The sequence below is a fragment of the Panthera tigris genome, chromosome E2 (assembly GCF_018350195.1).
Source record: "Panthera tigris isolate Pti1 chromosome E2, P.tigris_Pti1_mat1.1, whole genome shotgun sequence".
Lineage (NCBI taxonomy): Eukaryota > Metazoa > Chordata > Mammalia > Carnivora > Felidae > Panthera > Panthera tigris.
Window position 1 is genome coordinate 15,600,701 of NC_056674.1, and position 27,418 is coordinate 15,628,118.

The following is a 27,418-nucleotide window of genomic DNA, read 5'->3' on the forward strand; positions in this document are numbered from 1 at the left end:
TTTACCAGGTGGCCCAGAAGGATTTTGACTTTAATGACCTATATGGCTGTGTGGTACAAACTAACTGAACGTGAGTCCTTACAAGCCCACGGCTAATCCTGAAACGAGGATTTAGGTCTGAAGAAGTGGAAATTGACGCAAAACAAAAAAGGGCCTGGGATGGGTGATAGATGCATTTCCAAGGTGGCCCAGGAAGTGAGGGAAGAGCACGGGTGGAGATGGGGGCAGGCAAGTGGCTCAGGTAACCAACGGCTTCTTCTTCCAGGTCTGCTCAGGTGCACGCTGGTTCGCCTCTGCCACTTTGGAACTGTCACTGGAGCTGGCTCTGGAGCTGACCGTGGATCTGGTCTCAGATGTCCCACTGCAATTTCTAGAAGTGTAGGTGTAGTAGGACTCTGACATGATGATGTTGTTGATCTTCCAGCGGAGGCTGTTCCAGGCCTTCACCATAACAGGCAACAGGAGGCAGAAGATGATGTAGAGGGTCACCAGACCGATGAACACGCTGGATGACACCTGCGGACGCCGCACGACAGGCTTGGCTGGGCGGCCTCAGAGCCCCATTCCCCCAGCAGGGCAGCTCCTCGCAGCCACTCACCATGAGGATGAAGAAGGCCCGCTTGGCACTGAGTGGCAGACCGTGGATGTGCAGCAGGAAGATGAGCTGGTAGTCACAGTATGTGCTCTTGTCCACGCCTCTGAGGGGGTATGGGGCTCAGGCCTGGGGGAGGAGTCGGGCACCCCATAGGAAGCCCCCAAGTCTCCCTGGGACACATGCCTGGCTCACCTGTTGCTCACCAGCACCTTGAAGAAGAACTCAGGGGCGAAGATCGTATGGGGAACGGCGTCGTAGCATGGGGAGTTCTCCAGACACAGCCACCTGGGGACCCGAGTTCAGGCAACATGCGACACAAGTCATGCTTAGCACATGCCAACCTCTGATTTCTCCCTCCAGCCCACAAACTCTGGGTGAGCACTAGAGAGGTGCGATCTCATTCCTTCTTCCTTGATTCACTCCTTCATTCGTTCATCCAATAAGACTGACTCCGTGCCTACCACGTGACAGGCTGTTGACTCACTCATTTCCTCCTGTCTTAACGTCTCCGTCTGTGATTCCTCCATTAGTGTATGGGTTGCGTATCTATCATGTGCCAAGTCCTCGTTTATTCCTTGCTGCTCTCATTCCTTCATCCCACAAATATACCTTGAGTGCCTACTGGGCACAAAGTCACATCTCCATTCATTTATTCTTTCCTTTATTCATTTATTCGATAAATGCAAGTTGAATACTGACTAGGGGAAAGTTGTTGCTCCACTCATTCATTCGCTTCCCTCGTTTGCTCATGGCACCATTTTCTTCCTTTCACTGAATCAAAAATCGTTTTTGAGTCCCTATATACTAATCTGTTCCTCCATTGTTTTCTTCATTCATCATGACCGCCATTCAAATCCCAATAAATCCCTACCGTGACTGAATGAATGAATTTGCTCATTGTTTCATTCAACAGATACTGTTTAGTCTTATCAGGACCTGGACCTATGAGGGAGACAGACCACACCAGACACAGTGACAGCCGAGAGGGGTCAGGTTCAGATGGGGCAGGCACAAGCAGAGACGTGAGGGTGAGAAGGGGGAAATACAGGAGGACGTGGGAGCCAATACCCCATTCAGAATGGTCAGAAAAGCCTCCCACCTCCCATGAAGGGACATCTGAACTAAGGCCTGAAGAAAGAGTAAGAGGGCCCAGCACTGCAGACAGTCAACCCCATTTGAGGAACACGAAGACGGTCAGCCGGGCTTGAGGCTCAAAAGATCTCCCAGAGGCAGAAGGGATGCATAGCCCAGGCAGATTCTGGGCAGGTGGGGGATAAAGGGACCAGCAGCCAGGCCGTGGACTCACTCGATGCCCAAACTCTGATGGGACATGATGTTAAAGGCCGAGTCCTTGGTGGTCGTTGTGTTCTTGGTGGTCCAGATGAGGCTGTGAGTCCTGTGCAGGACCGTGTAACCTTAGTTGGGGAGGGGGGCGGGGAGAGGGGAGCCCCGTCTCCCCGCAGGTGCAGAGAGAGGCTGGCTCTGTAAGCGGTGGAGGGAAGGGGTAGGGGGAGCCTCAGGGGGGCGGGGCCTCACGAAGTGGGGTGGGCGGGACAAGCATAGGAGCCTGCTCCTGGGGCAGGGCCCCAGACACCGAGGTAGGTGGTGCTTGCAGCAAGGGTGAGGTCTGTGGCTGGGAAGCAAGAGAGGTCTGCAGGAGGAGGGCGGTTATGGGCCCGGGCCCACAGGAATTACTTGTCCAAGGGGCTGTTGAAGCGGTAAATCTCCTCCTCGCTGTATTCCCTGATGGTGTCCAGGGTGGGCCCGCCGCCTACCACCTTCAGCACATAGCTGCCAGGTCAAGAGGTGCGGGGACTGGCTTCGGTGTCCGGAGTCCTGCGTCACCTCTACCATCCAGCCCGCACTCTGTCCCCCTACCCACTCCCACACACCCCCCCCCCCCCCCTCACAACGCCCGTCAGTCGCTGGCTTGGCTATGTCTTTACCTGCCCTGAAAACTGCCCGAATCTCCCGTCACCAAGTCTTGGATCAAGAAGAAAGGGTAGAAGACTGTGGGGTCGGAGGGAGACCAGGAGGCGAAGAAATTAGCTTTTGGCCAGAGAAGTGCAGGATGGAGGGGAGGAAGGAGAGAGGAGAGGACCAAGGGGAGGAGCGGAGGAGGAGTGAGGAGGTGAGCAAGCAGTGAGGGAAGGCGGCCGAGTGCTGGGGACAGAGGACAGTGAACAAATGAGGCGAGGGGACTGGACACGCACCATCACGAAAGAGGAAGCAGGGCATCTCGGGGTCCACCCTCACGCAGTCAAAGTAGTGTTTGTTCTGCAGACGATTGTACTGCAGGGTGTAGGTGATGTCGAAGGCCAGGCGCTTGCCCGGAGGGCAGCCGATAAGCACTGGGACCATCAAGTTGCCCTAAGTGGGAGCAGAACGGTCCTGGGGAGGGGGGACCGGTGGGGGGGGGGGGCTGGACGGGGAGGACACCCTTCCCCCCCCACAGGACCACTTCCTGCCAGGCTCACCCTCATCATTGCCATTTGATCGTTATTATTATTAAAACAATACTCTAATAACTGCAAAAGTTTATGTAGTTCTTACTGTGTACAAGGCACCGGGTGATGTTCCCAGCACTTCGAACTCAAATTTAACCCTCAAAACAAGCCTGGCATGGTAGAGTATTAATATCTCCATTTCAGAGATGGCAAAAGTGAGGCACAGAGAGGTCAAGCCATTTATTCCTCACCCAAAGCTAGGCCTGTGATGGTAGAGACGGAATGGGAACTGAGACAGGTTGGTTCCTGCGGCCTCCAGCAAAAGACACGCAAAACCGCTAACACCCATACCTGTGGAGCGGCCAACCCCTAGGCGGTCTGCACCGGGCTCAGGTTGGGCCTGAATTCTCATAAAAGAGAATGGGGAGGAGCCTGGGATATATGAGGGAAGCGGAGCCCAGGATGGGGGTCAGGGGTCAGGGAATTCCTATGACGTTGTCTTCAGAATGAACAGCCTCTGGCCCATTTCGGTGGTAGGGTCCAAGGGTTCTATCCAAGCGCCAAAGGGACATGGGTATCCAAAGACTGTGGCCTGGGCTTGACAGTGACTGGAGAGGGGTTGGTGGCCATAGAGGAAGCAGCACTTCCCATGCTAGGCCTGGGCCCAAGATTTTACCGCTCTCAGCCACTCACTCACTGGGAGGTCTAATGGGCATCTCAGATTCAGTTTATCCACAACCCATCTTTGTTAATGGTACCTCATCCCTCCATGTTCAGGCTAAAATCTTGTCCTAGAAACCTCTCTCTCTCTCTCTCACCCTTATACCATCCAGACGTCCAAAATGCTAATCTCCTGGGCGGCTGGGTGGCTCAGTCGGTTAAGCGGCCAACTTCGGCTCAGGTCATGATCTCGCGGTCCGTGAGTTCAAGCCCCACGTCAGGCTCTGTGCTGACCGCTCAGAGCCTGGAGCCTGTTTCAGATTCTGTGTCTCCCTCTCTCTCTGCCCCTCCCCTGTTCATGCTCTGTCTCTGTCTCAAAAATAAACGTTAAAAAAAATTTTTTTTTTAAGTTTTAATAGGGGCGCCTGCGTGGTTTCAGCTCAGGTCATGATCTCACCATTTGTGGGTTTGAGCCCCACATCGGGCTCTGTGCTGACCGCTCAGAGCCTGGAGCCTGTTTCAGATTCTGTCTCTCTCTCTCTCTCTCTGACCCTCCCCCGTTCATTCTCTGTCTCTCTCTGTCTCAAAAATAAATAAACGTTAAAAAAAAATTAAAAAAAAAAACAAAACAAAAAAAAACCCACACAAAATGCTAATCTCCCCCATGCTCCCTGCCCACTTGTTTCCCCCTAACCATTCGTCACCTCTGGCACACAATATCTTTTGTTTCTCTTCCTTATTGTCTGGCTCTCTGCTGTGGGTTGAACTGTGTGTCCCAAAAAGATATGTTGAACTCCTGATCTGGTGCTTGCCAGGGTGGCCTAATTTGGGATAGGGTCTTTACAGGTGTAATCAAGTTAAGATGAGGTTACATCAGATTAGGCTGGGCCCTAATCCAAAGATCAGCATCCTTGTAAGAAGAGGGAAATTTAGGGGCGCCTGGGTGGCTCAGTCAGGTAAGCCTCCAACTCTTGATCTCAGCTCAAGTCATGATCTCTCGGTTTGTGAGCTCGAGCTCCATGTTGGACTCTGCCCTGACAGTGGGGAACCTGCTCAGGGTTCTGTCTCTCCCTCGACTTTTGCCCCTCCCACACACGTGCACGCGCGCGCGCACACACACACACACACACACACACACACTCTCTCTCTCTCTCTCAAAAGAAATGAATAAACTTTTTCAAAAAGTTAAAAAAAAGAGAAGAAGAAGAAGGAGGAAATTTGGATGCAGGCACACAAGGAAAATGCCTTGTGAAGACAGAGGCAGAGAGGGAAGTGATGTATCTAGAAGCCAAGGATTGCCAACAGCCACCAGAAGCTAGGAGAGAGGCCATGCAAACAGAGACTCCCTTGGAACCTCCAGAGGAAACCAACCCTCATTTCACACTTCTGGCCTCCAGAACTGGGACAGAATAAGCACTCCAACTTGTGGTAATTTGTTACGGCAGCCCCGGGAAACACATACACTTTCCCTCGCCAGAACACGAGCTTCACAACGCCGGGAATTCTGTTTTGTTCACGGCTCTAATTCCAGCACCTAAAACAATGCTGGCATGTGGTGGGCACTCAGCCAGCACCAGCGGAAGGAATGCATAAGCTCTGTGTGCACCAAGTGAAATCTATTCCCAGTCTACCCCCTTGAGGCCAGCCTGTTCCCCCATGGAGGGAGGCCCATCTCTGGGGCCTGCTGAGAGATAGCTCCCAGCCTTTATTCATCCAGCCAAATTTGATTGAGCACCTATTTTTTTTTGTTTATTTATTTTTGAGAGAGAGACAGAGCACGAGTGGGGGAGGGGCAGAGAGAGAGGGAGACACAGAATCCGAAGCAGGCTCCGGGCTCTGAGCCGTCAGCACAGAGCCCAACGTGAGGCTCGAACTCATGAGCCATGAGATCATGACCTGAGATCATGACCTGAGCCGAAGTCGGATGCTTAACCGACTGAGCCACCCAGGCGCCCCGATTGAGCACCTATTATGTGCAAATTAATTTGTTCTTTCCTTCGTCCAACATATTTACAGATCAGGGAGCCACGGTTCATCAATTAGCTTCAGTCTCCATTTTTTTCCCCAGCACTGGGAGCCAGGGAGAGGCTCCAAGACTTCCAAATACACACCCTCTGGAGGGCCTGGCTGGCTCAGTAGGTTGAAAGCGGCTGACTCTTGGTTTTGGCTCAGCTCATGACCTCACGGTTAATGAGTTCGAGCCCCTCGTTGGGCTCCATGCTGATAGTGCAGAGCCTGCTTGGGATTCTCTCTCTTCCCTCTCTCTCTCTCAAAATAAATAATAAATATTCTGTTAAAAAAAAGTACTGATAGGTTTTCTTTAAACTTTAATTTTTAGATGGGTAACATGGTCACATGGATACACACACACACACACACACACAGTGAAAAGTTTCACTTCCATTCCTGTTCCCCAACTGTCCTACCTCTCCTCCATCCCCAGGGGAGCAAACCACTATAAGGACTTTCTCATTTATTTTCCCACTTTCTTCATGCAAATAAAAGCCAGTGTGAATATATGCTCTCAATTAACCTCCTCCATGCTAATGGTTTATACAAACTGTTCTGTACCCTGCTTTTTTCTCTTAAGACTAAAAACACTTTGGGTGGCTGGGTGGCTCAGTTGGTTGAGCATCGGACTTCAGTTCAGGTCACGATCTCATGGTGTGTGAGTTCGAGCCCCGCATCCAGCTCACTGCTGTTAGCAAAGAACGCTTCGGATCCTCTGTCCCCCCACTCTCTGCCCCTCCCCTGCTTGTGCTCGCTGTCTCTCTCTCTCTCTCTCAAAAATAAATAAAACATAAAAAAAGAATAAAATATGTTTTGGAGACTATTCCATATCAGTATATGGAGATCTTTGTTCCCCTGCCCCCCCAACTTTTTTTTTTACAGCTGCATAGTTTTCCATTGCATGGATGCACCCTGATTTATTTAACCGCTTCCCTATTAGTGGACATTTAGGTTGTTTCCAACCTTTTTCTGTAACAGTATGTTACAGATTAGATTCCCAGAAGGAATCTGTTGGGTCAAAAATAAGGACCTTAACTTTGACCTTCTGGGGTTATGATAAAGAGGAAAATAATGCATATCACTAAGGATATCAGGAAACACTTATTGGATGCTGTGGTCAGCCACTCCTCCCTGCTCTCCTCCCTCCCTGCAAAGGAGTTGGGGGCTATTACAACCTTTTTTTCATTATTAAATTTTTTAAAGTTTATTTCTTTATTTTGAGAGAGAGAGAGCATGAGCATGGCAGGGGCAGAGAGAGAAGGAGAGAGAGAATCCCAAGTAAGCTCTGAGCTGTCAGCACGGAGCCTGAGGTGGGGCTCAAACTCACAAACTGTGAGTCCTGACCTGAGCGGCAATCAAGAGTTGGATGCTCAGGTCATGATCTCGCGGTCTGTGGGTTCGAGCCCCACGTTGGGCTCTGTGCTGGCAGCTCAGCGCCTGGAGCCTGCTTCAGATTCTGGGTCTCCCTCTCTCTCTGCCCCTCCCCTGCCCATGCTCTGTCTCTCTCTCTCTCAAATAATAAACATTAAAAAAATTAAAATAAAAAAGAGTTGGATGCGTAACTGGCTGGGCCACCCAGGCACCCCTACAACCCCCATTTTACTGTTCTGGGCCATATACCAAGCCAGGAGGGAGGAGCAGCAAGTCTGTCTGCTGGTGAGTGGGCAAGGAAGTGGGTGAGAACAAGCATCTGGGTGAGGTCCCTCCTTTACCACTTACTAGCTCCTTGGGTTACTCTGAGCAGATGTTTGCACATCTCTGAGCCTCAGTGTCTGTCTCTGTGCAAAAGGGACACTGCATGTGTGAGCAAGTGAGGAACTAAGGACCCCATGGAGTGAAGAACGCACATGTGAGTGGGGAAATGAAGAGTCACATGGGAAAGAAGGGCCAAGCTGGCTCACATGACTCCTTTGTGCCATTTGGGAACAAAAGTCCTGTGTCGCAGATGCTTTATTGCCCCCTGCAGAAAAATATTAGAAGGAAAATACAAGCCTGGGTGCAATCTATACAACCACAAAGGCAGCCCTTTCTGCAAACATGAGTGGATGAAAAGAGTGAGTGGATGTGTGGGTGGGTGAATGAACGAAAAGGAAGAAATTATGAGTGCATTAGTGGGATTTCCCAGGGGAGACTCAGAATCAGTCCTGTTGGGTCTCGACCCAATCCCTTCTCTCCTAGCACAGGGCCCAGTACTCCCAAAGTCCAATACTTGCATGCGGGGTCCCTGGTGTGTGTTCTGGAAGCAATGTCCGACCGCGCCCGCCACCTGTGGGTAAGAGCCGGTGATGATGGTGGGCTCCGCGGGCTCGGTCTTTTCCCTCCTCCCGTATCCCTCCCCTCCAGACTTGGACCGAACCTTGAGCAACATGGAGGTCTCCAAGAGGTGATGTCCACTAAGGCCCTGGTCAAAGCAAGACCTTTTATCACTGAGCGTAACCTGGGGTTGGGGGCAGAAATGAAGGCGTCAACAACCCTGCCTGAGGACCCGGGGACGGTTCGAAAGGTGCCCAGCGCCGGTCGCTCCGCCCCCACCCCGGCACGCCCTCCCCGCGTAGTCTCACCCGGAAAAGCACCGAGTTGCGGTTAATGAGGAACTTCTGTTTCACCACCGCCTCTATGCAGCCCGGGTCGGCCAGCACCACGCCCAGATCCACTGTGCTCTTCAGCTCTTCGGAGGTGAGCACTGCAAGCACCGGGAGGGGTTAGGGCCTCGCCCCGCCCCCAGACCCCGCCCCGGGCTCGCAGACCCCGCCCCTCGAGCTCCACTCCGGCCTCCGCCACAGACCGCGCTCGGGTGTGAACTCCAGCGACTGCCCCCCGACCCTCAGGAAGACGGAGAAGACGTAGCTGGTGCCCTTGTCCAGGAAGATGCGCTCGGGCAGCTCGTAGTCGGCCTTGAGGTCGTAGATCTTCTCGTAGCTGGCCATGTCAATGTACACGTTCCCCGGGCTCTGCGAGTTGCTCGCCAGATAGAAGTAGTAATCCTGGTGGACCGGATGTGGGGCAAAATCGGACCCCGACGGCGGACACCGCCCCCACCCCCGACTCCCAGCCCTCTCCACGCACCCGGTCCTGTTTCTTGTTCGACCAGCTCCAGGTGGAGTCGTGCACCCGGTCGGCGTACGGCTGCGGGGACGACGGGCACCGTGAGCGGGGGCAGCGGAGGCGGCCCCAGGCCGGCGGCATGCCGGCCGCTAACCCAAAGCCGAAGCTCACAGCCCCTGGCCTGCCCCCGAGCCCTACGTCCAACGCCGCAGCCACACTCCTAAAGCCGCTTCTCCGAGGCCCTGCTCGCCCGCTCCCCCTGCCCCCTTAGCCTCAGACTCCCCCAGGCGGTTCCGGCCTCCACAGCCGTTCTCGAGCCACGCAGCCCTTGCTTTCTAAGCCTCCTCACCCCGCCTCGGACCACACCCGGCCCCCGCCAGGCGTCCACCTTGTGGTACTCGGAGTGCAGACAGAGCAGGTAATAGACGAGCCCCTGGTAGACTGCGAGCGAGTTCTCGTTGTGGAAGCCCGAGGGCTCCACGACGCGCGGCGGACGCGCCTGGTAGCGCTCCTGGCGCGAGTAGACTTGCGGGTTGGGCAGGTCCCGCAGGCGCATCACCGAGAACGGACAGAAGTTGGTGAAGGAGAGCGTCAGGTGGCTCCTGGGTGGCGGGGGGCACGGGGGGGGGGGCGACTGACTTTTCCGCGAGCCCCCCCAGGTCCGCCTCCCATCTCTGCGCTGCCATCCGGGTCTAATCCGGCCCTGACCCTCCTGCTCAGCCTCAGCCCCCGGTGCCCCTGGACAAATTCTCCGGGACGTCCCTGGGTCCCTCAGGCGGGCGTTCTGGACCTTCTCCTAGACCTCCTCCCCATTCCCAACTCAAGCCTTCTTCCACCTCCTTTCTCCCTGACCCCTTTCCCAGCGGCCTCCCGGGCTCCTCTCAGGTGACCAGATAGATCATTATTGAATGCAGTTGCATCTGGCCATGCAGTCCCTCCTTTTAGTCCCATCATGGCTCCCCAGGACCCTCCCTGTGACCACCAGGCTCACCTTGTCCACCCTGCCACCAGCACTGCACTCTGTCTGCACTGTACTTTCTCTCAGTCTTGAACGCCCAACCTCCTTTCCTCCTCAGGGCCTTTGCCCATGTGGCTCCTCCTGCCTGGAACCCCTTCCCCATCGTGTCCCCTGGCTAACTCTTCCTCACCCTCTAGCTCACAGCTCCTGTACCTCTTCCTCCTTGAAGCTCTCCCTGATGCTCCCACCGCCCTCAGTCTCAGTCAGGCCCCTCCTTGGAGCCTCCAGCGACCCTAAGCTCCCCCGTCACAGCCCTGGGGGTGGCTCCCTCTCTCTCCTGGAATAGGGGCTCTGTGTGGGCCGCACCCAGCTCTGGGGTCCAGTGTCTTCTCACCCTTGCCGCTTAAAGAAGTAGTGATTACTGAGCTGCTGGTACATCAAGAGCTGCTCCACGGGCACATGTCTCTTGACAAGCTGGCCCTGCTGGTTTTTCATCAGATACACTAGCTGCGGCAGGAAGGCAGGGCCGGGTGAGCTGGTGTCAGCCAGCCGCCCTGAGGCTCCCCCATGTTCCCACGTGCCCCCCCCCACCTGGCACCTGGTACAGCTTGGTGTCTTCGTAGAAGAGGGTGACCATGGTCTCATTGGGGGTGTAGACGGAGGACTGGTGCATCACCTGTAGGTTGATGTGCACCTCCCAGCCCCTGGATGGGAACAGCTTGTACATCCGGTAGCTGCCTTCCAGGAGGTACCAGATCTGGGGTGCGACAGCCAGGTGGGTATGTGTGAGGGCCGCGGGGACCTCTGGCCCCACCTCTCCGCCCAGCGTGGTGGCCCCATTCTCTGGGGGTGAGGCCAGGTAAGCGCGCACACCTTCTCTCTATAATGCCATCTCGACTTCCCACAACCCAGCCACCCCTGCTTCCAGCCCCCGCTCGCCATAACTGTCTCCAACGTTTCGTTGGCTGGAGTGGCTATGGCTTGAAACTGAAGCATTCCTAATGTATACACCTCTGCAGGCCAGGGTTCCTAGGGGCAAGCCCTATTTTCTCCTCATTCTGCACCCTCCAGGGACCCACCATCCCCTTGGCCTCAGTTTCCCATCTCCGCACTGATACCCACCCCCCCAACACATTTGACTCTAGACCTCATCCCCTTCTGAGACTCGGCCTGGAGGAGTCCGTCCAACCTTAAGGATGTCCCTCCTCCACGCAGCCTCCTCTTTGAAGCCCTCCTTGGTACACACACACACACACACACACACACACACACACAGATTGAATTGGAAGCTGGGCCCCACCCCCTTTCTGAACATCTGTCCTGAGATACTATCTTCCCCACTGCAGCCCTGCCTCCCCTGAATCGTTACTTTCTGGGAAACACTGTCTTCCCAGTTGGCCTGTGACCCTTGAGGGCAAGTCCACGGCTGACCCAGTCACCACTGTATCCTTGGCGCTGGGTCAGGCATACAGTGGGCACTCAATATTTATGAAATGAACCACATGATGGAAAGAAAGAGGGCCCTCTGTGGAAATCAGATCAGGACTCTGAGTCTTTAACTCTGCTGAAAGACTTTGGAAGAAAACACCACTTCTCTTTGAGTTCCAGGGTCCTCAGCTGCCCTTCCGCGGGATCCCTGAGGACACTTCCTCCCCTGAACCCTTTTCCCCTGACAGAGGGAGAAGGGAGACCGCTGGGGTTTGGGGAGAGGAGCAGGGTACCCCACCTCCTCAGTCTCTGTGACAATAGCCATGTCCCCACGGAACGAGTTGACCAGGTACTTAATGGACTGCTCCTTGGGGAAGTCCGCCAGGTAGATGAAGTTTTCATAGTTATAGCTGCGGGGGCAGAGATGGGAACGAGGGACACCCAGGCGAGGCCCCTGGAGGATATCTGCTTCCCCCAACTCCAGGCCTAACATGACCCGAGAACTGTTTACTCAGCTCTCTGCCAGCCTTAGGAGAACACGCAAGGAAGCCTGGGATTCCGGGTCCTGCTCCCCAGCCTCTGGGTGACCCGCCCATCTGGAGACAGGAGCAATTGGCCCATCCAGCGGTTTGCCAACAGCCCCTAAGTTCCTGAGGGGTGCAACGTGTCCGAACCTTTCCCCCAGACAGTGCCTTTCACACAGCTTGGGTCCTTAACATCAGCTTTCATTTAAGAAAGGCCTCTCAGGTCTTTAAAATATCAGCTTCCCCATCCTAGCCCTAACCATCCCCGCAGCCTGTGTTTCCCCCATGCCAATCCTGGTAACTTCTGAATTTAGGCATGCTCTGACAGCTTGATGGCTCCAGAAAGGACCCCCGCCCTAATGGGGCTGAGAAGGCAGAATACGTCCGGCCTCGTACCTCTGCAGGAGGAAGTTGCCCCAGATATACAGCAGGTTGCTATACTGGTTGTAGAACATGCCCTTGGGTACCATCAGGAAGGTGGTATGAGACTCTGTCCCTAGGAGCATCAGAAACTCCAGGCCCCTAGCTGGCCGGGGGAGAGGCAGAGTGGACACAGCAGTGAGGGGAGGGCCATCCAGGTCCCTCCCGGCCCTCATCCACTTTTCAGACCCCCCTGCCTTCCCCTCCTACCGTCAGGGATGAATTCCGGGATGGTGTAGAGGATGGCCAGGTAATTACTGACTGCAACCGGGGAGAACACGGCAAAACCTCCTGAGGCTCTGAGCTTTCAAAACCTGAAACTGGGCAAGTCACCAGCCTCCCACCCCTTCCCAAAAGCCCTCCAGTGGCTTCTCATCTGGGCCTGTTAGCCCTTAAGTTTTCTTTAAATGCATATGTCAGGGCACAGGACTTGCCTCCTGTGACTTCTTGGCTGGAGAGTACAGTGTGCAGCCTGCACAACTGTACATGGCAGCCCTATTCTCTGTTCAGGTAAAATAAAATTACATCTCCTTATTGTGAGCCACTGGGCCCTTTCAGGTTTGACTTCTGCTCCCGTCTCCAATCTCCCGCCCTCCCTAGTCTCCCTCTGTTCCAGTCACATTGGTTTCCTCTGTTTCTCCATCCCACCGGGTCTGTGCTCCACCACTACCCCTTACCCGGGTCCCGCTGTCTGCCTTAGCACGGACCCCACAGACCGGCAGGAGGTTCACAATCTGGGCTTCTGGCCCTTCCCACTCAGCCCCCCAACAGCATCCCGATTACCCAGGTCGTAGCTGACCACCTGGAAATACTTCCTGGTGGTGGGGTCTTCCATCTGCACGAGCAGCAGTAGATTGTAGTCTCCAGCAATGAACACGGCCCAAATTATGGAGCAGTTCACAACTGGGTAGGAGGGGGCGGGCTCAGAGCAGCCCCGGACCCGCCCCCTCCCTGGTCTCCGTAACCCTCACCCCGTCCCTGTGACTCCCCACCCCTCCCAAGACACCGTTCTTCACACGGACCTCTCCCCCCCTTCCCTGCTCTGCCACACCCTTGATCCCCACCCCCGCCCGCCGCAGAGGTCTCTGGGAGCTAGGTACCTTGTAACCCTTCGCACACAGACCGCTGCCGGGGCAGCAACTCGAAGGACACGCGGCCATCTGCGGAGCAGGGCAGGGCGGTGCTCAGGCCCTTCCCAGCCCATCTGGCATCCCACCGCGCCAGGTCTCCAACCGTCCAGGGTGGCCTGGTGCCGGTGCCTCCGTCCCCTTTAGTCCTTGGGGTTTCAGGGGGGCGGGTCTCACCCTGACCTGTCCCTCGCTCACACCTGACCTACCAGAGTAGGTCTGTCTCTGGCCACAGTCACTGGCTCAGGTCCGGGCACACACCCAGAATGGGCCAATCAGAGTGCACCCTGGATTCCTGCTAGAGCTAATGGAAGAGGCTGCTTTCATTCTTTTGGGGTGACTCCACCTGCGGGGACGGGGACGTGTGAGCCCCAAGCTCCTGGGACCATCTTTAGCCCCCAGGAGAGGGGTAGCTACCTGAGAATGAGGCCAAATCTCAGGGTTCATAATAATAAACCCTTTTAGAGCAGCCACCATGTCCCTAACACTGTTCTAAGACCTTTACACACGCCAACTTATTTAATCTTTCATCAACCCAATGAGGCAGGTGCCAATATAATCCTTAGCCCCATTTTGCAGATGAGGAAAACGAGACCAAAAAGAGAGGTTAAGTCACCTGTCCAAAGCCACAGGTGACTTGGGTCGGGTGCGTTCAAGCGATCTCTCCCCAGACTTGTGCTATAATCGCTGTGCTACGCTACCTTGCCAAGAGATAGAATCCTGATGACATACCCTGGGAGCCCCTGGATCTAGCTATGCCGGAAGTTGGACTCTAGTCTTTTCGCTTATTTAAGTCTGCAAATTCTTTATGCCTAGACGATTTTTGGCTTGGGCTTCTGTCCTTTGAAGCCACACACGTCATGAAAGATATGTAACACACCCAAGTCCCACCCCTGTAAATGCATGAACCCATTCCCACTCACAGGGACAACCTCCAGCCTGGGACCCCTCCTGAGGGCGCCTGGTGAGGGATGAGCGCCAGACGCTGGAATTCTCACAGATGCCAGGGTATGGAGTGGTCTCTTGGGCCGCCAGAGGCCCCAACCCTTACCTGTGATGGTCCCAAAGTGGACGTAGCCTTCCCGCTTGCCAGTGGTTAAGGCCATGATGTACTCTGAGCCATTGCCATGGGCATGTACAGGGCACAGCTTCTTGATGCACTCGTTGGCCAACACACGAACCCAGCTCCCTGTGTGGGGCCAGCACGGAACCTCAGACCCATGTCTATAGACCTGGGACCCGACCCTCATCCGTATGTCCACGGCCTTAATGGCTATTCCGTGCGGTGTCTGAGGGGCCCCTGGCATAGGGCCCAGTACCTTTGAGTAAATCCCTCTTGCTCGTACTCTGTCCACGACGTATAGGTTAGTCTAACCCCGCCCTCGTATTCCCCTGGCCAGAGCAGTGGGTTCAACTGAGCATGTGACCATGCCGGACAAATCAGAGACAGTCCTGGCTTGCAACCACTAACAAAGAGATGCTCTTTCCTGGAGCCCCTGAAAGGATAGAAGGCCACAGTTGCTAGGTGGAGGGGGGCAATCACCAAGGCTACCACAAGGAGGGGCCTGTTTAAGCTACAGTGAGCACCTAGATCCAATTGTACCTGAAATCAAGTGCACCTATCTAAGCCAAAAACACCCTCTTCTTCCTTCCTTCCTTCCTTCCTTCCTTCCTTCCTTTTTCTTTCTTTCTTTCTTTCTTTCTTTCTTTCTTTCTTTCTTTCTTTCTTTCTTTCTTTCTTTCTTTCTTTTCTTTCTTCTTTCTTTCAGTAGGCTTCATGCCCACCAGGGAGCACAACGCAGGGCTTGAACTCACAAGTGTGAGATCAAGACCTGAGCTGAGATCAAGTCAGACATATAACGGACTGAGCCACCCAGGAGCCCCAGCACCCCTTTCTTTGACTTAAGTCCATTTTAATTTGGTTCGTCCTACTGTCAATGTCCTAAGTGAGAGAGGGAGAAAAATGAAGCTGTTGGGAACGGGCCTTAACTAATGAAATGCAGGTTATAATACGAGTTTCTGTAACCCTATAAAATGACATCTCTCACTTAATAGGGGGAAAGCTGAGAAGAACTAGAAGGGTTTGGGTATCATTTAAAAGATAAGGCTGTGCTCGGATTCTGTGTCCCCCTCTCTCTCTGCCCCTCCCCCGCTCACACTCTGTCTCTCTTCTCTCTCTCAAAAATAAATCAACGTTAAAAATAAATAAATAAAAGATAAGGCTGAATCAAGTCTCTCTCTTTTTCCTCGTGATCAGTCTCCTTCAGGCTTTTCCTCTGCAATTGCCCGTCCTACTTTCTCTCTGCCTTTCTGACCCTCCCGGCCTCTCTCCCATCCCCCAAATTTCTTTTAACCTTTTAAGTTTACTTATTTATTTTGAGAGAGAGACAAAGAGAGAGCACAAGCGGGGTAAGGGCAGAGAGAGAGGGAGACAGAGGACCTCAAGTGGACTCTGTGCTGACAGCAGAGAGCCCAACGAGGGGCTCGAACTCATGAACCGTGAGATAATGACCTGAGCTGAAGTGAGACATTTAATTGACTGAGCCACCCAGGCACCTCCCCAACTTCTCTTTTGCTATGCATCTCTCTTGCATTTCTTTCTCTGCCTTTCTGACACTCTGTGTGTGTGTGTGAGTGTGTGTGCACGCACATGTCTCTCGCTCTCTCTCTGCTCCCTTCTTTCCCTCTCACACCTCCCTCTACCCTCTGCTCGCTCACAGGTCCAGAGGAAAGCCTCACACCAGCATATAGAGGGTAGAAAAAAGCCATATAGGGTGGGTGGTGACCATTAAGGACCTTGGAAAGTCCTTCCAACGCCCCCCTCCCCACCCACGCAATTCCAGTCCCGGGGGCATCCAGTGGGTGGGTTCCCTGAGGCGCCCTCCCTGGGACTCCCACAGGCAGGACCCCTTTCCTGAGATGCCAGGGACCCCCTCACCACTGCCTTGGTTGCTCTCGTGGAGGGTGACATAGGTGCCCGTAAAGTAGTAGACGAGCTGGTTCTGCCGAATGAAGAGAGTGCTCTCGGTGGCGATGGCGTCATAGATGGTGGCAGTGAAACTGGCCTGAGGGCAGTAGAAGGAGCCTACCCAGCAACTGTCAATGTTCAACTGTGGGGGAGCGGAGTCAGAGTCAGCGGTGAGCAGGCCTGCCTCGGCTCCCCCCACCCCCCCCACGGCCTGCCTTCAGGGGACACAGCTGCTCTGAAAACTGCCTGGGAAGGACACAGACACCTGCCCCCAGGGCTCCTTCCCTGCTCACCGTCAAGTAGTACCTTGTGGCCGAGCTTCCCTGACAAGGGGAAGGAAAGCAGGTGACCCAGGACAGAGCCAATTGGGACTCTGTGTTTCTCCCCAGAGTTTGGCAGTGCACAACACACTCAACGGTGCAAAACAACCTCAGTCCCCCAGGTCACAGTCGGGGTTGCACCTATGTGAATCCCAAAGATCGCATGCTTGGCTCGGGGCACATCTGAAACAGCCCTATTTTACCTTGAACACGGCTGGCTGCCGGGCTGACGCTATCTGAGCTCACTGACCAATCGCTAGCACGAGCGATGCTCACTAACGGTGGGAAAGCACCACCAGTGGAGCGTCGTTGCCCAAAAGGCTGAACTAAAATCCATCACGCTTCTAGAGCCCCACACCAGTTTCCGGGCAAAAACTATATGGGGCGTTAATGGACCGAACTGTGTCCCCACTCCCAATTTCTAACCCCGCCATGAAGGAGATAGCTAAGGTTCACTGAGGTCACGAGGGTGGGCTCCTAATCCTCTGGGACTGGTCTCCTCATGAGAAGAGGGAGAGACACCAGAGATCTCTCTCGTTGCTCTCGTGGGCACAGAGCAATATAAGATGGCATAAGAGCCATATAAGCACTTGCTGCCAGCCGGAGAGAGGCCTCTCCTGGCACCTTGATCTTGGACTTCCAAGCCTCCGGAACGGTGAGAATAGAAGTTCTTGTTTAAGCCCCACGGTCTGCGGTGTTGTTATTTACGGCAGCCTGAGCCACACAGGGGCCAGAGGAGCAAGTGGATCCACTCCATGAAGAAGCCAGCGGCCAGATCCCATAGGATGAAAGCCCTGGTGCTTTCACTGCTTGAAAAGAAGGTGGTCGATGAGGGGAAGCGGGTGGAGCGGGATGCAGGCGTACAGGTGAGAAGAGTACAAGAGCCTTAACCAAATGCAGGGTGTTGGTTCAAACACTTGCTCCAAACAAACCAACAACAAACCAACAACAAACCGACTCTCAAAAGATGTTTTTAGACGACACACAACGGCCAGACACATGAGAAGGTGCTCACCATCGCTCGCCGTCGGGAAAATGCCAATCCAAACCACAAGGGTGCGGCCACTGTGGAAGACAGTATGGAGGTCCCCCCAAGAATGAAAAACAGGACTAGCCTATGATCCAGTAATTTGCCTACTGTTTACCCAGAGAAAATGAAACCACTAACTTGAAAAAATATACGCACCCTATGTTTTATTGTAGCATTATTTACTATAGCCAAGGTATGGAAGAAGTCTGGCTCCGTTCATAGATGAACAGATAAGGAAGATGTGGTACACACACACACACACGCATATGCGCGTGAAATCTCACGCAGCCATAAAAAGATGAGACCTCGCCACTTGTGACAACATGGATGGACCTAGAGGGCATGACGCTAGTGAAATAAGTCAGACAGAAAAAGACAAACACCCTACGATTTCACTTACATGTGGAATCTCAAAAATAAAACAGACGAACAAAAAGCAGAATGATGCCTGTAAACACCGAGAACAAATCGGTGGTTGCCAGAGGGGAGAGGGGTGGGGAGAAGGGGAGGAGGAGACACAGGCTTCCAGTTAGGGCATGACTACGTCACAGGAATGAAAGGAACAGCATAGGGAACATAGTCAACCAATGATACCCAAAGAGTGTCGGGTGGGGACAGACGGCGGGTACCCTTGCGGTGAGCACAGCACATGTAGAAACACGTCGAGTCGCTATGCTGTACATCTGAAACTAACGTGACATTGTGTGTCAACTAGATTCGGATAAAAACTTTGAGATATTTTTAGGTAGCTGGCGAGAACGGACTAAGTAAGACCCTGCTAGAAGGTATGAAAGGGTTATAGCTGATTTTGTTGGGTATTACAATGGCATTGTTGTTCGGTTTTGGCAAAGTACTCGTTCTGTGTCCGACTGACGTGAACCATCCTTACAGTGATCCCATGAGACAAAACAGAAATACCGTTTGCATTTTGCAGAGGGGGAATCCGAAGCTTGGGTACGTGAGATCACTTGGCCCAGGGTCACACAGCCAGCGGGGAGCCGAGCCAGGATCTGGAGCCAGAGGGTCTGGCTGCAGAGGCTTGTGTCTTCCCTTCACGCTCTCTGCCTCTCGTGGGAGCTGCTATGGCTTCAGGGACTCTTTCCACAGCTCCGGGGCCCACTCTTGAAGGGCTGAGGCCCAGCACCCTTCAAGAAGCCCCAGCCCAGCGCCTTCCCTGCACCACTCACCTCCACGAGAAAGAAGTCCGTGAAGCTGGTGTCGGTCAGCAGGACGGACTTCTCATCGGGAATGCCACCCAGGATGAGCACAGGTGTCTGGTTCACGGTGTGCCACAGGGGCCTCGACGGGACATTGATGAAGTACCGGGGTATCAGATTGAAGATCTGCCGGGGGAGGGGGGAGGGGGGCGGGAGGGCTGCTCAACACTCCCCCTACCCTCCATGGCTCCATCTCATTTAGGGTAAAAGCCAAAGTCCTCACCTGACCCATGAGGCCCCACACGATTTGTCCCTGTCACCTCCCTGACGCCATCCACCACCGCTCTCCCCCTGGCTCGCTCTCTCCCAGCCACGTGGGCCTCCTCACTGCTTCACAGGCTCACCGGGCACACGCTCACCTCTGAGCCTTTGCCCTGGCTGTTCCCCGTATATGAAATGCTCTCCCCCAACTATCTACGTGCTTCCTTCCTCTCTTCCTCCGAGGCTTTACTCAAATGTCCACCTTCTCAGTTGTGCCTTTCTTGACCATTCCATTAACCGTGCGATCCTTTCCTGCACAGACCTAATCCCCTTGCCTCTGAACGCTCTCCAGAGCACTTACGACCTTCTCATCTACTCTGGAATTTACTTGATTTCATGTTTACTATATGGTGTCTGTCTCTCCCCCTAGAATTTCAGCTCTATCTGGGTCTCTGTGTTCACCGAATGAACTGCTGAATGAATGAATGGATGAATGCACCATGATCAAGACTACGGATGCAGGAGGGGCGCCTGGGTAGTTCAGTTGGTTAAGTGTCAGACTTCTGCTCAGGTCATGATCTCCCAGCGTGTGAGTTCAAGCCGCGCATCCAACTCGCTGCTGACGGCTCAGAGCCTGGAGCCTGCTTCAGATTCTGTGTCTCCCTCTCTCTCTGCTCCCCCCCACCCCCCATTCACACTCTGTCACTCTCAAAAATAAACGTTAAAAAAATAAAAAATAAAAAGACTATGGGTGCAGGAGACAGGCAGACACAGTTTCAAGTCTCCTTCCATGTGCTGACAGACTGTGGGCAAATGGCTCCATCCCTTTGGGGCCTCAGTTTTCTCCTCTCGAAAATGGGTCTGTGAGAGTACCTTCCCTCCCGGAGTCATTGCGAAGACCGAAGGTGATTGCGTATTCAGTGGAGCCCTCCACCGGGGGCCGGGCATAGAGTGAGCACTCTGTAAGTGGGGTCTCCCGCTTGTGTGGGAAGTAATTGGGGCCCCAGCCTGCTGTCTTTAACCCACGTTTTCTACCACGTTTCTCTACCACCTGCGCCCCTCACCTCGTTTCCCACAGTGAATTGGAGGGTGTTATCTTGCTGTTTCTGCAAGAAGCCGTTGATGTTCACGTGAAACCTGGCAGCAGGGGTGGGGCAGGGCACAGGTGAGGGTTCCGGTTTCAGGGGCTCCTGCCATAGCTCACAAACACCTCCCTACCCTACTCCCTCCCTTTGGTCTCCTCCTGGCTTCTTCGGGGATCTGGAGATTAGGAGGACCCTCGCAGAGTCTACCCGCTGCCCTGGACCTGGGAAAGGGCACCTTTTATTTTGAACGAAGGGCCCCAGGCCATTGCTGCGGACATCCACGTACATGACCACACTGCCGTTCTTGATGGGCATGGGCGTGTACCAGCTCATGGCACACACTTCCTCTGCGTTGCACCGCTCTGCTGGCAGGAAGTGGGCACTGAGGCTGCCGGGCCTCCCAGTGGCCCCCCACCAAGGCCGCAGACCACTGGGATCTCCCTGTAACTCCTCGTGTCCCTGCTCCAGGTCACAGACCCCACCGCGGCCCCCTAAAACCTCCATGCTCCCGCCAGGCCACGGGCCCCTCTGATGACATCAGCCTCCCGCTGAGGCCCCCGGCAAGCTCCCCACACCCTTGCCAGGCCACGGCCCCGCCGGGTGCCCTCCAGGCTCACCTTTGCTGCGGAAGGGGGCTGCCTCCATCTGGATCTGTAGCTGCTCTATCTTCCAGCGATGGAAGTTGACTGGGGACTGGAAGGTCACCAGCACCAAGGGCTTCAGCCCTGTCAGGTGGCCTTTGCGGACCTGGGCCTCGGAGGACTGAGGGCAAGGTGGCCCCACAAATGTGTCTTTAAGAGAGGTTCTGGGTACCCCTGCCTTGAGCCCACCTTTAGCAGCCCATCTTCTGGGACTGGGTGGGAGAACAGTCTCCACCATGGGAAGGTCGGAGAACAAGGTGTAGGCCGTGTGCTGGGGAGGTGACAGACCAGGCTAGGAGACAGGCAGAGGGGCCAGGGGCTGTGAAGGGAGTCAGTAGGTGTTCCTGGAGGAGGTGAGGCCAGGGCCATCATCCTCAGACAGGACATGGATGTAGGAAACACTCAGAGAATGGCGGCATGGGATGTGCACAAATGAGAAAGTGGGAATGAGCCTCCCTCACTCCAGGGGTCCCAGTCCCACCCTTGAGGCTTTAGCCCCATGTAGAAATCTGACTCTGCCATCCCCACCAGGTTTGGCGGCCGGGGCCTGTGGGTGAGGGGGGATGGGGCAGTTACACAGAAAGGAACGGGGGAGGAGGGGAAGGAGACAGTCAGGGCCAGCTCTTGGAAATGCCAGGACCCTTGCTGGGTGGAGAAAGGCAGTCAGGGCTTAGGGTGCAGAAGAAAGGACAGAAGGAGAAGGGTGTGCCAGGTGTGTGGAACAGCATGAACAAAGGCTTGGAGGCAGCCCCAAGAAAAAGGTGCATTCAAGACGCTGTGAGCGGGGGGTGGCCTATGAGACCAGGGAGAGAGACTTAATGGGTCCAGCCGCCTTTGCACAGCCCTTTATCCCGAGGAATGCCTCGGCCAGGGCCCTGTCAACCCTGCCAACGGTACCTGTCCCGGCCCTATCTCCGAGTTTTTCAACCACAGGGTAGCAGGTGCTGGTGAGGCAGGGATCTCCTGTCGGCAGTGACCCTGGTCCTGTCCACCCTCAACTCCTGCCTAGACCCTGAGTCAGCCTCCTCACTGTCTCCCTGCCCCTGCCCTGCCCACCCACCCCCACATAGCAGGAGGGAGCCTGGGAACACTGGAGTCCCATCGGGCCCTCCTTTGCTCAGAACCTCCTCACGGGCTCCATCTCACTCAGAGTGGAAGCAGAGCCCTCCCTGTGATTCACAAGGCCCTCATCACCTCCCTGCCCCACCTCCTCCCACTGTCCCCTCACTCATGACTCCTCACACACAGCAGCCTCTGTCCTTCTTCGGGGCCATCGCACTAGCCATTCCCCTGACCTGGGATATTTCCCCCAAGTCTCCGCATGGTCGTCCTTTTCATCACTCAGGTCTCTGTTCAAGCCTCTTCAGAGACCTTCTCCAACCACCCTGTAACACCCTCCTTTCTAACATAGGACATTTTATTTTCTTCTTCACCCTGATGACTCTCCAGAAATTATCTTATGTATTTATTTGCCGATCGCTTCCCTGGTAGCCTGAATCCATAAGAAAAATCTAGCCATGTTGTTAATCATTATATCCCCCATGTTGTTTAAAAAAAAAAAAAAGAATCTGACTCATTGAAGGTGTTGAATGGCCAGAGAAAAGTATTATTATCACACTTTTACAGATAAGGAGAGAAGATTCGTGGAGTAAAACTGTCTGCCCGGGGTCACACTCTACAAACTTGTTGCTAGCATTCACGGAGCCCTTTCTATGAACCAGGCACTGCGCTCAGTGGCTGTCACATATTTAATCATTTTGTCGAGTGGGTATGATCATTATTGCATCCTTGTTAAGGACGAGGGAACTTTGGTACAGAGAAGTAAGGAATTTGCCAGAGATCACACAGTTATTAGGTCGCAGAGCTGGGATTTGAACATGGGCAGCCTAGCTCTGGAGCCCACAGTATTAACTATCATGCTACACTTCCTCCAAGGAAATGTTAAGTCAATGGCAGATTCAAACCCCGGCCTGCTGCCACCAAAACTTCGCTTCTAGGCCACAACCCTCCACTGTCCACAAAAAGCTTACTTGGGCCAAAACAATCTTGGAAAAGAACAACAAAGTTGGAGGACTCAAACCTCCTGATCTGAAAACTTACTACAAACCTACAGTAATCAAGACTACGTGATACTGATATATGGACAGGCATACAGAGCAATGGAACAGAATTATACCCAGAAGTAAACCTTTACAGTTACGGTCAAGTGACTTCTGACAAGGGTGCCAAGACAATTCATTTATACATATGGTAGTGGGATAACTGGATATTCATGCAAAAGTTGGACCCCTACCTCACACCATACACAAAAAGTAACTCAAAATGGGTCAGAGACTCAAATGTAAGAGCTAAAATGAAAAGACTCTTAGAACACGCGAGTAAATCTTCATGACCCAGGCATAGCCTTAGACAGCACCAAAAGCACAAACAACAAAAGAAAATACTGATAAATAGGACTTCATCAAGGTCAAAAACTTTGGTGCCATCTTATGGTATGTGAATTTTACCTCAATAAACATAAAACCTTTGTTCTTTAAAGGACACCATCAAGAAAGTAAAAAGGCAACCCACACAATGTGACAAAATGTTTACAAATCATACATCTGATAAGGAACTAGTATCCATAATACATAGAGAAAGTTTACGATTCGACAATAAAAAGACAAATAACCCAGGGTGGCACCGAATTTGAATAGATATTTCTCCAAAGAAGATAGAGAAGTGGCCAGTGAGCATAGGAAAAGATGTTCAACATCAGTAGTTATGAGGGAAATGCAAATCAAAACCGCAATGAGATACCCCCTCACACCCACATCTTTTGGCTATAACCAAAAGATGAACAAGTGTTGGTGAAGATTTAGAGAGACTGGAACCCTCATACGTTGCTGATGGCAATGTAAAATGGTGCAGGGGCTTTGGAAAACAATCAGGCAGTTCCTCAGAAGTGAAACAGTTAACATTTGACCCAGCAAGAGAACTGAAAACATATGTCCACACAAAAACTTGTACACACATCTTTATAACAGCATTATTCATAATTGCCAAAAAGGTAGATAACTCAGATATCTATCGATTAATGGATAAACAAAACGTAGCACGTCCTTACAATGAAATATTACTCAGCCATAGAAAGGAAATACTGATATATGCTACAGCATGGATGAGACTTGAAAACATGCGAGTGAAAGAAGCCAGATACAAAAGGCTACCTATTGTACAACTCCGTTGACATTTAGTGTCCAGAATAAGTAAATTCATAGGAACAGAAAGGAGATTAGTGGTCTCCAGAAGCTGGAGGAAAGGAGTACAGGGTTTCTTTTTAGGGTGATGAATGTGTTCTGGAATTAGATAATGGTAATGGTTGCACAACTTTGTTAATATGCTAAAAACTACTAAATTGCACACTTTAACTGTTGAATTTATGTGAGTTACATCTCGATTTTTTTAATGGCAAAAAAAAACCAACCTTACTTGAGCACCTACTATGTGTCTGGTGGGATACTGGGAATCTTCTTGAATCCTTAGGGTCCCCAGGGTCTGGTGGTGCCACCACTATTAAAATGTTACAGATTGGGGAAACTGAGCCCACACAGAATGAGTTCACCTCTGCTGCACTCACCTCTCCACCGCAGGAGTAGTTGATCTTTAGGTAGTATGGGAAGCCCAGGTATTTCTGCAAGAAGAGGTTGGGCAAATGTCCAGAGCCCAGTGGGGTGCGGATCCATGACCTCTCCCATTCACCTGACCCCAGTCCCCTCACCTCGTTCTGGTCGGTGGGTGCATCCACCAGCAGGCTGAACACACTGTCCAGGCTCTCCAGGGGCTCTAGATCAAAAAAGCGGTCGCTCCTGCCTTCCTCGCCTACCGCCTCGAACTTGATCAGAACAACGTGCCAGATACACTCCTGGATATCCTCCTTCGCCCACAGCCTCCACGGTGCCAATAGCACCGCCAGTAGTGCCCACAGCGCCCGCAGGACTCGGAGTTTCGGCCACGCAGGGCCAGCAGGGTACATCGCGGGGCAGCGCGCAACGTGGCTCCAACCTGGAGAATGGGGGGGGTCAACACCCGCCAGCAAGACTGCGCCGGAAAGCCGTCTTCTGAGATGCTACCTCGCTCCTGAGCTTCCCCTGGCGCTTGCTCCTGGCCCCACCTCTGCTCAGACTTCTGGCCCCACCCCTGCTCTTTCTCCTGGTCCCACCCGTGCTCTTGCTCCTGGCCCCTCCCCTGCTCTTGCTTCTGGCCCCGCCCCTGCTCTTACTTCTGGCTCCGCCCCTGATCTTGCTTCTGGCCCCGCCCCTGCACTTGCTTCCTGCTCCGCTTCTACTCCAGACTTCGCCCCTGACCAAGGTGCTGTATCTGCTCCTATTCTGGATCCCACCTCTACTATTAGTCCAGGTCCCTCCTCTACTGTTGCTCCTGGACACGCCCCTGCTCCTGGTTTCGCCTCGCCTCCTCGCTTCACCCCTTAACCTCTCCCTGTAGTTGTTCTTTGCTCCGCCTCTGCTCTGCATCTGGCCCCTACTCTTCACCGGGTCTCGGTTACTGTTTCTGACTTTGTCTGTGCCCCACCTACTTTCTCCAGTCCTGCTGCTCCCTCTGGTCGTGCACCTGCACTTGCACTTGCACCTGGTTTCGCCCCCACTTTTTGCCCCGCCCCCCCCCATCTCTTCGCATCTCCCCTTTCTCCTGGCCCGGGCCCTACCCTGGTACCGAGTCCTGTATCTAGCCTCTCCCTTCTCTGGATCCTCGGCCCAGACCTTCCCCACGCCCCGCCCCTTTCCCTGTCCCCGCCCCTTTCTCTCTCCTGGAGTTTGCTCCTCCCTCTGCTTCCCCGCCTTGTCCCGCCCCTGTTCCTCGACCCATCCTAGCTCTTCGACCCGTTCCTTATCGACCCGCCCTTTCCCCTGGTCCTTGGAGAGCTGTTCTTCTCGAGCCTGCCCCTCGCCCCGCCCCCTCTTAAAACCACGCCCATCCCCCTTAGATACCCTCTCTTTGCCTTGGGATCTCTTCTCGCCACTGGCCTTCCCTTCGCCCCGCGCCTTCTCCTCGCCCTGCACCTTTTTCTCCTTCCACTCCGGCGCTACCTTGTCGGTCAGCACTTTCTCTATCCTCACCTTCCCCCCGAGACGCGACACCTTTTCACCCCACTCTCTCTTTTCACGACACTTTTCCATGCCCTGGACAGCGACCGGCTCTACGCCCCGCCTCTTGCAGCTTCGCCCCTACTCATCTCTCCGCTTCTGGGCTTAGCCTTTCCTTGCTCGTCGCCCCGCCCTTTCTCCGCCCCTCCCCTCCCCTCCGATGCTGGGTCCCTGGACTCCCCTCCCCTTGCTTTGCCTCTCCCCTTCTCGCCTCCCCCCTCCCTCCCCTTCTCTCCGCCCCCCGCCCCCCGCATCCCTCCCTGGGGTGGCCCCAGGCACCTCCCTCTTCTCCCCGCCCCGCGGTACCAGTCACTTAGTTAAAACCGGTCAACCGTCACTTGGCCGCTCCAGTCCCGCCCCTCTTGCCCGGTTTCAAAATGGCCGCCCACACTTCCACAACCTACTTCCGCCTTTCCCGAGACCTGTCGGCCCCACGCGCCTGTCTCCACGGTAACGCTTGTCCCAACCGGCGCCTGCGACTTGGTGGCGCGGTGAGAGCTGGGCTCAATACCCTGGTGCACGAGGCTTGGGGGGCTGAGGGTGCTAGAGACAAGAGTTTGTGATAGGTAGGTCCTCAGGGAGCTCCCGCTGGTTGTTCTGGTAGCCCTTACTCGTCCTCTGCGCAATCGGGCTTTTGTGTAAAAAATTCTCCTAAAAACACGTTTGATTTCCTTGTGGGAATGAATCCGACTGCGGCTTAACACCCTCCTCCTCTACAAAACACGGACGCAAGCAACCATCTCATGGAGTTGTGGGCAGTCTGGAAGATAACATTGGAGAGTGCCTGGCAGATAAATTCAGTAGATTAACAATTTTCATTTGTATTCTGATGCCTAACAGTTAAGGACTCAGACCATGACTTTTTGATGAACTGCAAAGCTGACTTTACCCTAAATCTATGATTTTCAAACTTTAGTGTGCATTAGACTCGCTGGAAGAGCTTGTTAAAACATGTTGTTGGGAAAAACAAACACACACACACACACACACACACACACACACACACCAGGTTGTTGGGCTTCACCCCCCAGAGTTTGATTCAGTAGGTCTCAGGTGAGTCTCGAGAATTGGTATTTCTGGCAAGTTTTCTGGTGATGCTGATACTGATGGTCTGAGGACCACACCGTGAGAAATAGTTCTTTAAGCCTTCCGTGTCTCCCCAGGACCTCAGGGAAATAATCCAGTTGGTTTCCAGAGCGCTGCATAATCTCATCCCTTTTCTTCTTCCCATCCAGCTCATCTCTGTTCTCCCTGTAGACCTGTGCCCTCTACTGCCAGTCTTACAGAGGGACTTGAATATCCTTGATCAGCCTGCTCTCTCTCCTCCAAACTGTGTTCCCCGCAGTAGCAGCCTCTGGAACACTACTCCATACTTTGTCACTGGCTGACCACTTCCCTTCTCTGGCGTCTTGTCTGTAATATATGACCAGTCCCCATCCCTCCCCTGACCACACACTAGGCCATGACTGCTTCCCAATGAATCACAGGTTCCATGAGGGCAAGACCTAGGGTTCTCTCCATCACTGTTGTTCCCAACTCTGTCCAACACAGCACAGAACAGATGTCCTATGTAAAGGACAGCTGATGGAAGTCTATCC

The 27,418-nt window shown here is 53.7% G+C and overlaps 1 protein-coding gene across 14 annotated transcripts; it reads right to left on the minus strand.

The window, feature by feature from the left end:
- Window positions 1-26,259, minus strand: CATSPERG (cation channel sperm associated auxiliary subunit gamma). Of its 14 annotated transcripts, none has more exons than XM_042968663.1 (29): window positions 26,127-26,259; window positions 24,437-24,720; window positions 24,296-24,349; window positions 20,653-20,797; window positions 20,271-20,397; window positions 20,015-20,087; window positions 18,720-18,875; window positions 16,153-16,324; window positions 14,266-14,403; window positions 13,188-13,247; window positions 12,871-12,990; window positions 12,298-12,348; window positions 12,064-12,193; window positions 11,442-11,553; window positions 10,314-10,472; window positions 10,110-10,222; window positions 9,146-9,359; window positions 8,779-8,838; window positions 8,498-8,696; window positions 8,274-8,395; window positions 8,069-8,149; window positions 7,922-7,978; window positions 2,809-2,965; window positions 2,542-2,605; window positions 2,291-2,386; window positions 1,902-1,991; window positions 788-880; window positions 599-698; window positions 1-516 (listed from the first exon to the last, which is right to left on the minus strand). In XM_042968663.1, exons 2-29 carry the CDS (start codon window positions 24,689-24,691, stop codon window positions 238-240), a joined length of 3,477 nt encoding a protein of 1,158 aa, XP_042824597.1. In that variant the 5' UTR covers window positions 24,692-24,720; window positions 26,127-26,259; the 3' UTR covers window positions 1-237. The 14 variants fall into 14 exon arrangements, 13 of the variants coding, with proteins under 13 accessions (XP_042824597.1, XP_042824589.1, XP_042824592.1 ...); XM_042968655.1 differs by lacking the exon at window positions 26,127-26,259 and adding an exon at window positions 25,253-25,990; XM_042968658.1 differs by lacking the exon at window positions 26,127-26,259 and adding an exon at window positions 25,676-25,987.
- Window positions 26,260-27,418: the final 1,159 nt, after the last annotated feature.